Raw genomic sequence first — 12635 nt, 5'->3', positions numbered from 1 at the left:
GGAGGATTGGGTGGATAGTTGGTGGAAGGAAGGAAGGAAGGAAGGAAGGAAGGAAGGAAGGAAGGAAATGAATGACAGGGTATTCAGATGAGGGTATTATTAGCATTCCACAGAAATGACCCAAGAGAGCTGATTCCCTGCTCAACTGTAAGAAGGACCCAAAAGGAAGTCTGACCAGCTTTCTAGGAAGCACTGCCATTGATACCCTCCCTTTGACTTCCTTAGGCTGAATGGTATATCATCCAAGAACAGGCCTGGAACAGCTGTCTGACTCTGACAATTTACTTAAAGACCCAAGTGGCTGAGATGGACAGGAGTGAGGACAGAACAGAAACTGCTCTGTCACTCCTCATCTTATGGGGTCAGCCCTATGGTCATCACCTCATGTTGCACTTCTTGTGTTCCCCATTCATGTCCTTCCCGCAGTTTCCAAAGGTGTCCCCTGCCACATTCACCTTCTCAAAGCAGAGATCGGGAGCGGGCCGGGCTCCTGGGTGGGCAAGAAACATTTATCAGCACACTAGCCAACTTTAGGAGAAGTCAGAAGCCCCTTAAGGTAAAAAGCTAGCCCTTGGTAAAATCATGAAGTTAAGAACATTTTTTTGGGGGGAGGGAATGTTGAGCTTTTTCTTCCTGTATCCCCATCAGATTATTCCACCCCCAACTTCTCATCAAGACCTACTCATAGAAAAGGATGTTATATCAATTCTTTATACCTTACTGAGATTGTATACCTGTGGGCGGTTTGTGTGCTAAACCTACTGACTAATTAAAAAGACCTGTTCCATTTTAGATTTTAAAACAGGTAATATACGCACAAAATTATAAAGAAATAAAGCATGTCTTGAACGAAATGGGTTTATTCAGTACATACAGAGTTGCCTCTTTCTTTCATTCAGCTGCATAGGGTTCCACTACAGGGATGTACCAGACTTAATTGGTCCCTACTGGAGGATATATAGGTTGCTATTGCTATTACTAACAATGTTGCAGTGAATATCCTTATAAACCTATCTTCACATACATGTGCAAATAGAAGTGTAGGATATACTCTTAAGTAGCAGAATAGATTGGTCCGGTTGTATGGTACATAATAATTATTAAATTAATTTAATTAATTAAATAATTATGTTAATTTTTCAGTCTTTGTCAATCTGATATATGAAAAATCTCATTTCATAGTAGTTATAATCTGCTTAATATGAGTGAGGTTAAATATCTTTTCATAGCTAAGGGTCATTTGCATTTCCTTTTCTGTCTCCATGATCTGCGCATTCTTCTGTTGGTTTATTCTTACGCATTTACCCACTATGAGAATTTAAAGCATCAAGGAACTAGGAAGAACACTGTCCACTGTCTCTCTCTGAAAGCCTACCCTGAGTCAAGGGGAAATAAAAAGGGAGTATCTAGAGATGCGATTTTGAAACCAAGGATCTAAGCTATGCTGAGGGCATGAAGGGGGAGGCTGGCTTGGAAGTGGTGAGGCAGGAGGAGGGACATTCTCTGTAGGAGAGTCCTTACCAGGCCCCCACAACTGCTGGCACTGCTCCTGGTAGGTGAGGCACATGCCATTGTAGCAGTAGGCCTGGCCGCCCTCACAGGGAGTGCCGTCCATCTGGTAGAAGTTGGTGGGGCATTGGGGAGACTTGCCCGTGCAGAATTCTGGGAGATCACACTGCCGTGCCTGTTCACGGCACAGGGTCCCAGGGGCCAGCAGCTGGACCGAGGAAGGAGAGGGGAAAAAACGGTCAATTTCCCACAGGCCCTCAACCCTACAGCAAAGGATTCGTGAGCATCACTTTTGTGGAACACAATTCCCCATTTCCATTATTCCAGAGACCGTTATTTTGCATGACCTCGTTAGCTCAAATCATCATCATCAGCCTTACAATATGAATAAGGACTCAGAGTTTTCATGGTGTTTTCACAAATGCTAGCTCATTTTCTCTTCTAAGTTTTAAGAAGTAGATAAGAAAAAAAAAAGAAGTAGATAAGAATAATATATATGCGACAATTTACAGTTTACTAAGTAAACTGCTTTACTAATAACAGCTACTTTTATGGAGCTCCCATGTAAGTGCCCAGTACAAATATTCCCTCATTTACTTTTCATGAGAGTCCTAGGTAATATGATATAATTATCCCTATTTTACAGATGATGAAACCTGAGGCAGATGAGGTTAAGCAATGTATCAAAAGTCTCATGGGTCGTAAGTGGCTGAAGAGCCAGGCCCACTAATATATACACACAAATGTGTGTCCACACATGCACATACATACACTAAGCTAGTATTCACAACATCTCTGAGTTTACAAAGCACTTTAGCAATAATATATCCCCATTATGGAGCCAAGCACTGGGCTAAGTTACACATACTTATCCTATGTGATCCTCACAATATCCATGAGGCAGAAGCTGCTATTTGCCTCTTTCTGAAGATAAAATAACCCAATCAATAGCACACCTTGGGCAAATGGTAAAGACTAAGTTTCCAGCTTCCCTTTGAATTTTTCAGCTTCCCTTCCACTGGGTGGTCAGATAATGTGCCTAGACTCAGATGGTTAGTAGGCTGCCACCAAATTGCATTACCAGAGCTTGGACTGAAGGTCTCAGACTCTAAGCCTCATCTTTCTGCACACGCTTCTCTCCAGAGAATCCTTTCTGAGACTCAAACTGAATGGGCACTGTCCATACATACTTATTCTTCAGGCCAACGTCCAAGACTCAAAGGGCCCCGCCCAGCACAACCTCCATGGGGAGACACCAGGTCTACTCTAGAGTCAAACCTAATGGTGAGTTTCCCCAGGCCTGCAAGGAAAGGTGCATCTGAGAATAATGCCCTCCCTACTTCCAGGCGACCCCACACAGGGGAGAGAGAAGGCAGAGAATGGGCCCAGCTGAGCAGCTTGGCAAAAGCATGGAGCCTCAGCTGCAAGGGTCGGCACTGGCCGTGTGTGGAGGAGGAAGACGCAGGACAAATCTCTACCACCAAGGAGCAGGATGGAGATGGAGAGGACCCACCTGGAGCCAGCCTGCCTAGATTCAAATACCAGCTCCTTAATCAGCAGTGGGACCTGGGGCAGCTACTTAACCTCTCTGGGCTAGGACAGAGTAAATGGGGATAATAACTTTCTCATGGGATTGTTAGAATGAATGCATTCAAATAGAGCACTTGAACAGCATCTAGCACATAATGAGCACTTAGCAACTGGTAAGTGGAAACATTAAGTCCACAATTCCTAGCCGAAACTTTGGGGCCAGATGGGCTCAGACTCCTCAGATTTCAGAAAGCAGACATAACACATATGTACATACACATGTAAGTATATGTATATACATGCCTTCATTACATATGTATATTATATAACCTCCAGCAGGGCCTGGGGTTATACTTTATAACCAAACACATTAATATTTCTGCGACATTATAAATATTCACTTTAAGTGTGTCTTTTTTCTTAAGTTTACTTATTTTGAGAGAGAGAGGCAGAGAGAGAGGGAGATAGACAATCCCAAGCAGGCTCCACATTGCCAGTGCAGAGCTTGAGCCAGGGCTTGATCTCACCAACTGAGAGATCATGACCTGAGCTGAAATCAAGGGTCAGACACTTAACCAACTGAGCCACACAGGCACCCCCTGGACACTTATTTTTTGAAGAAAAATCTCCCATCTTCCAGGTGGTACAGCCCTCTGAGCTAATTTGAACCCAGTGAGGCATGGCATAGGAAATGGTAAACTTGGACCAAGTGGCATCCCAGCTCCATGTTTCTGAAACTTTGATGCCATCACTTCCCCACCATGGAGGCTGAATTCTGGCCACCAGCTCCCAGCAGAGCACTGGGCTGTCCGGTCAGAACCCCGGGCAGGGGGCAGTGAGGAGGACCTCCTACCTTACACTGGTGACAGCAGGCACCGTGGGCACACTCCGCGCCTTCTCTCAGGGTGCAATTAGAGGCATTGCAGCAAGGGTTGTTACATTCCTAAGGAGGCAAAGGGGAGTGGCCATGAGCCTCGGGGACAGCAGGGCAGGGAAACAGGGGTCAGGGTGGGGTGAGGCCTCTCACCCACCTCCCACATTTCCTCACCCCTCCCCCATATGCCCCTGGGGCCCAAGCTCCCCAGAAAGTCTTTACCAATAATTTCACTTTATAAGTTTATCATGAAGGCAATGTATACTGATCACAGAAAATACACAAATGCATAATCATCAATAACATCACAACTCAGACACAACTACATTTTGAGTGTGAATATTTACCCAGGCCTTTTCCCTTTCACATATATAGATACATACTTATTTTGCAAAATCCTAGTACCCATACTGCTTTTTAACATAATACAATATGTACATTTCTTCCTGAAATCCTATAATCTTCAAAAACATGATTTGTAGCATAAACTTATACTACATAGGAATACTGAGATTTTTCTCATCCCCAATAGAACAGTCAGAGACCCTGTCTTCTATTGCTGCCCCCTGTGTCCCCACACATTCCCAGGGACTTTAATCCCATTTAAAAAATGGCCATCAAAAGCAAGGGCATGCGGGAACAACTTCCGAACACAGTTTATGTCAGTCCTGGGGCCTGCTTCCTCAGACTTCTCTCACTATCTGCAGCTCTTCCTCAACCCGCACTGGCCCAGACCTTTCTGGGAAAGAAGATCTCCAGGGGTTCCATGTTCTCCTCTCTTCCTTCTTGCCTTATGGGTCCTGATTTGCTGATGTATAGCATGAGACTTAAAAAGATGATGAGACACCCCAATGACTCTAAGTGTCCTTATCCCACTCCTACTATGTTCATAGGCCTATTCTAAACCATTTCTTGACAATGTGCCAGGCTCCATATGCACAGGTCCATCACAGCCTTGTGAGGCAGGATTGCTCCCAATTCATAGACGGGGAAATGCAGCTCAGACAGGTCCTATGGCTGGTCAAGGCACACACCCGGCAAGTACTGAAGCTGAATTCAAGCCATGTCTGCCTGGGGTTTGTCCCATGCTTATGAACCATATCATAACCATAATGGTCCAGGTGTAGCATGTTGGAGGCACGCATCCCATGCCTGACTACGATGCCCATCTGCTTGTTTCCCTAGGAGAAGGAATAAGGACACTTTCCTTCCATTAATCTCCTACCATCCTGGGCCCCAGGCAGACTGTGCTTCTCCCGCTTCAGGGCATGCTTCCTCCTCTAGCTAAAATGTGCCCTCTCTCCTTGTCCTCCTTAGTAACTCCAGAAGTCACACTCCTACCTGAGTAGAGCAGCTCCTCTCATACTGCAAGTGCTCACAGCACAATGGCATTGGCCCTCCTAAGCCCTTAGCACGGATTGTACTCATACACTTTCGCAATTATTTGGTCAGTGTGTGTTTCCTCCAATAGACGATGTGTTCCACAAGGACAGGAACCACATCTATTTTTGCTATCCATCCTATCCCTAGCACCCAACATAGTATCCCACACTCAGTAAATATTTGCTGAATAAGCAGCTGCTCTGAACATAAGCCAAGTGGCTGAGCACACTCATGGACTGTTCCTCAACCCCACTAGACCCTCCATGATGATGGAGAGGGGCAACTCCCTCCTTTCTGATGGGTCTGGACTGATCTCTTTGAACTATGGTGGTGAGAGTGGCAGAGCCTTTAACTAATTCTTGATTTATTATGAAAGTTACGTGCTGACGTTAAGAACAAAAATCAAACCATAGAGAAGGCTATAAAATCAGTCTTACACACACCCTCAGTCTCCCCTCCACACTTTACTGTTTTGCATATGTTAACGTACATATTTCATCCTTCAGAAAATAGACATGAAAGTATCCAGTTCTGCTTTTTGCAGAACAACACACATCTGCCAAAAATGATAGAGCTATGCTGCATGCCCTCGACTCATCTGGAAATCAGAAGGAAGGAACGAGCCCATACACAAACAGTTCTGTTCCTTCTTCCTCCTAGAAGCCCTTTCCAGACCTAACGGTACTTCCTACATCTCCTTTCAATTACCTCTTCTTCAGGATACAAAGTACATAATGAGAATTTAGCAAGTGCAAGCTTGTTATTTTAAGCAACCTCAAAGCCCAGGTTCAAGTTCATATATCCAGCTATGTGGTCTCCAGAAGAAATTCCGTGCAGCTGGAGGACCAAGGAGGCCATCTGTAACTCTACTGGGGAGATTATGGGTTTTGGTTAGACCACACTCTCACAGGAAGAACTCCACCCTGACTTGGACACCAACAGTGCCAACCTCAAACTGAGAGAGTCTACATAAATGGTCCCTATTGAAAGCTTACTTTCCACATCTTATTTGTGATAGGGTCTTTGATAGCCATGTGTATGTGGAAGATGCCTATGACTAAGAAGTGTTCAGTTGCATTCTCTTTGACTTTAAGATTTAAAACCAATGAACATTCTTCCCTTCCCACTAGCACTACGAAGACACCTTACCTCTTCCTCCCCACAGTCACATTCTTCCCCATCTTCCAGGTACCCATTCCCACACCTCCGGCCTCCATACAGCGTCCTGGTGTCTGGCATATTGGAGAGACACATCCCACCGCCTGACTGTAGATACCTGTCCAGCTCCTTCCTGTTGCATCTATTGAACACTCTTGGAAAGGGGTGCCTGGCAGAGAATAAGGGTGGAGTTAGTTGGGAATCTGGGCATCAAGCAGCCAGAACAGTGTTAATCCTGCTGCCCATAAGGCTGATTCCACCTAGACTCAGACCCCTATAGTCTCCTACATGCATTCTGTTCCCTCAGAACATCACTGATACATTATCTTACAATTTTTTCTAAGCATTAAGAAATATTAACCACCCCATAATGTTCTTTTTTTTCCCCCTCACTGTGCATGGAGGAGGTATTTGAGAATCAGAAGCAGCGATTTCTGCCCTTTGTAGGAAGGGGTTGAAATAAATAAAGGGTTATGAATGTGTTACAATAGGTCTGAGCCTTAGAGCTGAATAAAATACTAGCCAACTCAAATTTTTCCTAAAGCTGATATTAACCGGAGATTTTCTTGGGACAAAAGACCAAACCAAAAAAGGCCAAGATCATGGGTTAGATTTCTTCATTAGGTCAGTGATCTGATGACCTCTATTCTAAGGATGCAGGGCAACACTCCAAACTCAACCAGCCAATCCACAAATGGATAGTTTTTATCACAAGATCATGAAAGGTTCTGAGTCCTGCTATTGGAAAAAAAGAATCAGAAGTCATATATTCTCTAGTGGCAGGTCAGTACCGCAATGTGAGTCTAAAGGAAGAGTTATCTAATTCTCCAAACCAATTAAAAGTTTGGGGCGCCTGGGTGGCTCAGTCAGTTAGGCGTCCGACTTTGGCTCAGGTCATGATCTCACAGTCTGTGAGTTCGAGTCCCGCGTCAGGCTCTGTGCTGACAGCTCAGAGCCTGGAGCCTGCTTTGGATTCTGTGTCTCCCTCTCTCTCTGACCCTCCCCTGTTCATGCTCTGCCTCTCTCTGTCTCAAAATAAATAAAAACATTAAAAAAAAAAAAAAAAGTTAAACAGTGGAGGGTCCCCTTCAGTTGTCAGCTGTGTCACAAGGAATTTGTTGCCAACAGTTTTTAAACTACTTTAGTAGTTTTTAAACTACTTTAGTAGTATATTTGCATATAGTTTAAAAATGAATTAGAGTCATAATTAATATAACTCTCAACCATATGACTACAAATATGCTTTTTAGATTGAGAAAGGGATAAACTTAACCATGAGCTCTTAGGGATTTGAGCATGACCCATGGAGTTGTATCCTGCATGTCAACATCATCCTTTGTATGTCACAGCTAAAAAGTGACGGACAAACACTGGCAATGAAACTCCAAGAAAACTGCATTTCCTCTTGGAGACACTGGAACACCGTTCTCTAAGAAGCACAAGCAGGCTCTAATGGTTTGGGGTACAGGGAGCACAAACTCCCATCATGATGCCTTCCAAAGAGTGACTCAGGTCTTAGAAGAACCCAGTGCTCTCCACCGTATGAGCCCAGATACTAAATATTAAGAGTTGTGACTAAGAGTTGTGGCTGCTACCAGAATTCTCTCTCAAAGGCTTGGGTTAAAAAAATCCTTCACTGTAAAATACAGGGAGACAGAGCTGGCTTGTTCTTCTTCCTCATGGTACATGCAGTCTGTAAATTCCCTGAGGAGTCATTATGTGGGCATGGATGCTCCCCTTCCTTTCTCTTGTTGTGGAGGCTACCTCAGAACTTTCAGTCACCACTGCCCAAATTCCCTTGGGACAGAGGGACTTAAGTTTTGGGGCTGTTCAAAATGGGTCCTCTTCAAAAATTCATGAAGTGAAAAAGACACATGTGGTCGAGCCAATTTTACAGCTAAAGACCCTAAGACAGAAATGAAGTCTGTCTAGGGTTTCACCAGCACCAAATCGCCTGCTACAGACCTAGTGCTCCTCGCACACATTTACTTTCCTGGTTCTCTTCCAAGGTCTTTGTTGTCAACCGCACTTCTCTCCAAGGCCCCCACAAGAGGTATAACAGAGGCTCTTAGGGCCAACTGGGAGGAACACTTGTGTTGTACCATCCTCACACGCTCTTGCTCTCCTCACCTTGCTGCTTGACTCACCCAGTGGCAGCTGCCATGATGCACCCGCCATCAGCTGCGCTGGCCGAGCAGCAATCCGCAGAATCATGGCTCATGCCGAAGTTGTGGCCCATCTCGTGGGCCATGGTGGCAGCCACGCCAATGGCATTCTCAGAGTGGTCCTGCCCAAGGGGAGAGTTCAGGTCAAGAAGACAGCTCTCCTTACTCCCTATTCCTGTCTTTTCTTAGCCGGGCCTCAAAGCTCTCCACTGATGCCACGATCAGCACATACAAGCTTGGTTATGAAAGCCTGTGCTTTTAACTGTCATGCTACATCTGTGTATAAATACGGGATGGATAAAGGGGTGGACAAACAGATGGGTGGACAAACTCCCCACAGGTTAGAAATGAATATTCAAAACAGTCCCACAAAGCCAGAGGGAATTTCAAAAGAAGGCAGTAATTTCCTAACCAGGACTTTGAGACAAGCTCTTGTTTCATAATGATAGGCATAAAAACACAAGACCTAGGATAAATAATATTTATCTCTATTATCTTACTATTCTCCAGCCCCTGGTTTGGAACACATGAGGGATCTAGTGACATCACCGGATGTAACATAATCACTTACAGTTTTTTCTTGAGTTTGAAAATTGGGGATAAAGTATAATAAATGAAAATTCAGGGGCACAAGGGCGGCTCAGTTGGTTAAACATCTGACCCTTGATTTCACCTGAGGTTATGATCTCAGGGTTGTGAGATCAAGTCTCATGCAGGCTCTGCTGACAGTGTGGAGCCTGCTTGGGGTTCTCTCTCTCCCTCTGTTCCCTTCCACCACTCACACCTCACTCTCACTCTAATAAAAAATTGACTAAAAAAAATAAGTAAATGAAAATTCATCCTTGGGTACCTCCATCTCTTAGAACTTAATGACTTCATTTTAAACAATTGCCTTACTAGGGGCACCTAGGTGGCTCAGTCAGTTAAGCGTCCGACTTTGGCTCAGGTCATGATCTCACAGTTCATGAGTTTGAGTCCCGTGTCAGGCTCTATGCTGACAGCTCGGAGCCTGGAGCCTGCTTCAGATTCTGTGTGTCTCTCTCTCCCCCTCTCTTGCTCATAGTTTGTCTCTCTCTTTCTCTCAAAAATAAATAAAACATTTTAAAAAAAATTTAAGTAACTTCCCTACTTGATCAACTGTTTTTCCTGAAATAATAAATATAAATTTTTTTTCACAAGATGACCTCCTATCCTATGAGGCAGTTTTCTGCCTTCTGCAGCATCAATATATTGGCTGATCAACTCACCATGTTGACTCCTCCAGACTGGTACACGGAGCACATGGCCATGAGGGGGGCCAGCCCAATGGTGGTGCCGTGGAAGGACATACCCCTGGACGAGGGAACAAGAGAAGGCCATTCAGATGGGAGTTGAGAGGGCTGTTCCACTGTGCCCAGGAGCAGGTGGCCAACACGGTTGTTCCTTGGCCCTGCTGACATCTCCAGATCACTCCCGAGGAGAGAGATCCTGGTATTCTAAGCCAACTGGACAACTTCCAGGTCACCACACCTCTTGCTTCCTCTCACCTATTCTCTTACTGCTCCAGAGAAGTGGAAAGAGCAAAAGGTCCCTTTTTCCCACAAATATGCCCATTCCCTGGAAGGAAATGGGCAGGTCTTGTAAAGCTGCATCCCATTCCTGCTGCAGAGGAAAAGGTCAGAGGGAGGGGTTGAGGGAAGAGTGGCACAGGTTCTGATGCTGAAGTGACTCATGACCACTTCCGCCAGCTGCCAGGGTCCTGTGCCATATCCCCGGCTCTGTGGTATGCATATGGGGGTAGGGTGGGGGGATTGGGCAGCAGCTGTGGGGGCTGATGCTTCATTTCCACATCACTTCGAGCCAAGGAAACAGATGTGTCCCATCAGGAGCCTCACAAAGTGCAGCTGGGTGCAAAGATGAGCTGTTTCTGCCTTTGTTTTGCAATTTGTGATCCTAATCTTCCAACAGCCAGCTACATTCCCCCAGTTCAATACACCCCTCTCTCAGCTGTATCCATCCAGGGCAGGGGAGAAGGGATGAATAAAACACTGGTATTCTCATGCATGCTATAAATATGTAATTTATTTAAAGGTCTACAGAGAAATTCATTATGTGGTACTTTCATATTGTCATGTTTGTCTTCTCATCTAGACCATGATATCTTTGAGAGCCAAGATGGCCTTATTTATTTTGGGGTCACCAGAACTTAGCATAGAATCTGACACATAGGGTGTACTTAATAAATGTCTGCTGTATTGAAGCCAAATTCTTCTTCAGAGAAACAATCTGCAAAAGAATACATAAAATAGGGGCGCCTGGGTGGCTCAGTTGGTTGAGCATCCCACTCTTGGTCTTGGCTCAGGTCATGATCCCATGGTTTGTGGGATCAAGCCCCAACTTGGGCTTTGAGCTGACAGCATGAAGCCTGCTTGGGATTCTCTCCCTCTCTCTACCCCTCCCACCACTCTCTCTCTCAAAATAAATACACATTAAACAAAATTAAAGAGGGGTGCCTCGGTGGCTCAGTCAGTTGAGCATCCCATTTCAGCTCAGGTCATGACCTCACTGTTTGTGAGTTCAAGCCCCACATTGGGCTCTCTGCTGTCAGAGCAAAGCCTGTTTTGAATCCTCTGTCTCCCTCTCTCTCTCCTTCTTTCTCTCTCTTACAATAAATAAATAAACTTAAAAAAATTTAAAAAAAAGATTATAAGAAAAGAATACATAAAATACATGCAAATTTATATGAAGCCCCACAGGTTATTTTACAAACTTAGACATAGCTCTAAGGAAGTCCTACTGGATTCAAGATCTTTCCCAAAGCAGGACATCAGGCTTCCAAAATTCAGGCAAAACCCAAAAACTTCCTAGGTGAATGTATCATTGTGAATAACCAGAGTCCAGATTTTTGGTAGTTATTTCTCCATTTCTTTTTAAGAGTGAACAAATGTTTAAATGATTGTTGATTCAGAGAGATTTTTTTAGGGAACAAAAGGAAAATAGTTTTATTATGTATGTGCCTTTTGTTATAATGGTGTCAGAATACCTTTGGATGCCAACACTAAAAATACCGTATAATCACCCCCAGGGGGACATCAGGTATCACCACGACCCCTGTACAGTGTCTATTCTTTCGGGGATTGAAGATATTCCGACACAACTCCCCCACCCCACCCCAATGTCTCCCTCCCACCAATCGCACAGCTCCTGCACTGTCTGCCACTTGCGTGAGTTCAGGCTGTCAGCCCTGGGCCACTGGGAACAAAGTGTAGGACGACCTAAGGAAGGCTCCCTCCTGCTACTGCTTTGGGAGATTAGTATGCATACTAAAACAAAGCACCAAGAAGACCACAGTGAGCCCCTTAGAAAATCTGTTTGAGAGCAGCCAATGAGAGTCAGTCACCTCCCAAATACACACCCAATCGGTTCTGATGTTCAACTGAATATGTGTAAATCTAATTTTTTTCATCTAGATTGTAAACACTTCTTGGGGTTGTTATGCCTCTCAGGGTTTTAATATTTTGCTGGGTGTGCTGGGGGCAGAGCACAGGTCTGAGAAATAAGTAATTATTTGGACCAGAGATGCAAAATGGCCAGTACTCCCAGTACTCAGCACTGGGGGGAGGGGGAGGGCAGACAGCATACACACACACACACACACACACACACACACACACACACCCCGCAGGCAGGGGGGTGCAGCCGGGGCTGAGGCAACCTATATGGAAAAGGGCTACTCACGTGATTAACTGTGCATTGTCGTGGTTCTTCTGGGCGAGCAGCTTGCGCCTCCAACTGAGAAATGACCAGAGAGTAGAGTAGGGGTTCTCCGAAACTTCACACATATTCCCATGAGTCCATACTTCCAAGCCCACAAGGGCAATCCGGATGTTCAAGGATCGGTAAAACTGAAAACACACACAGAAAGGCCACAGCCTCCTCCGTCAGCACCACCTGAGATTTATAAGCCCCTTCCTAGCCTAAGCACTCAGATACCAGATTCCTCTTCTGCACATTCCTCTAAGGACAGGGAGGCAACA

General features: G+C 45.0%; 1 protein-coding gene across 1 annotated transcript in view; it reads right to left on the bottom strand.

Annotated features, from left to right (window-relative positions):
* Positions 1-12635, bottom strand: part of ADAM19 (ADAM metallopeptidase domain 19) — an 81093-nt gene that overhangs the window by 11906 nt on the left and 56552 nt on the right. Inside the window, exons 9-15 of the mRNA XM_049647893.1 lie at positions 12337-12503; positions 9867-9951; positions 8602-8741; positions 6446-6623; positions 3893-3982; positions 1522-1717; positions 382-490 (exon numbers count right to left, since the gene is read on the bottom strand). Coding sequence (XP_049503850.1) covers positions 382-490; positions 1522-1717; positions 3893-3982; positions 6446-6623; positions 8602-8741; positions 9867-9951; positions 12337-12503 — 965 coding nt within the window. The remainder of the gene's footprint in view (positions 1-381; positions 491-1521; positions 1718-3892; positions 3983-6445; positions 6624-8601; positions 8742-9866; positions 9952-12336; positions 12504-12635) is intronic.

Source organism: Panthera uncia (genome assembly GCF_023721935.1).
Source record: "Panthera uncia isolate 11264 chromosome A1 unlocalized genomic scaffold, Puncia_PCG_1.0 HiC_scaffold_17, whole genome shotgun sequence".
NCBI classification, from domain to species: domain Eukaryota; kingdom Metazoa; phylum Chordata; class Mammalia; order Carnivora; family Felidae; genus Panthera; species Panthera uncia.
Note: the sequence above shows the minus strand (reverse complement) of the source record. Positions and strands in the feature narration are given on the sequence as shown.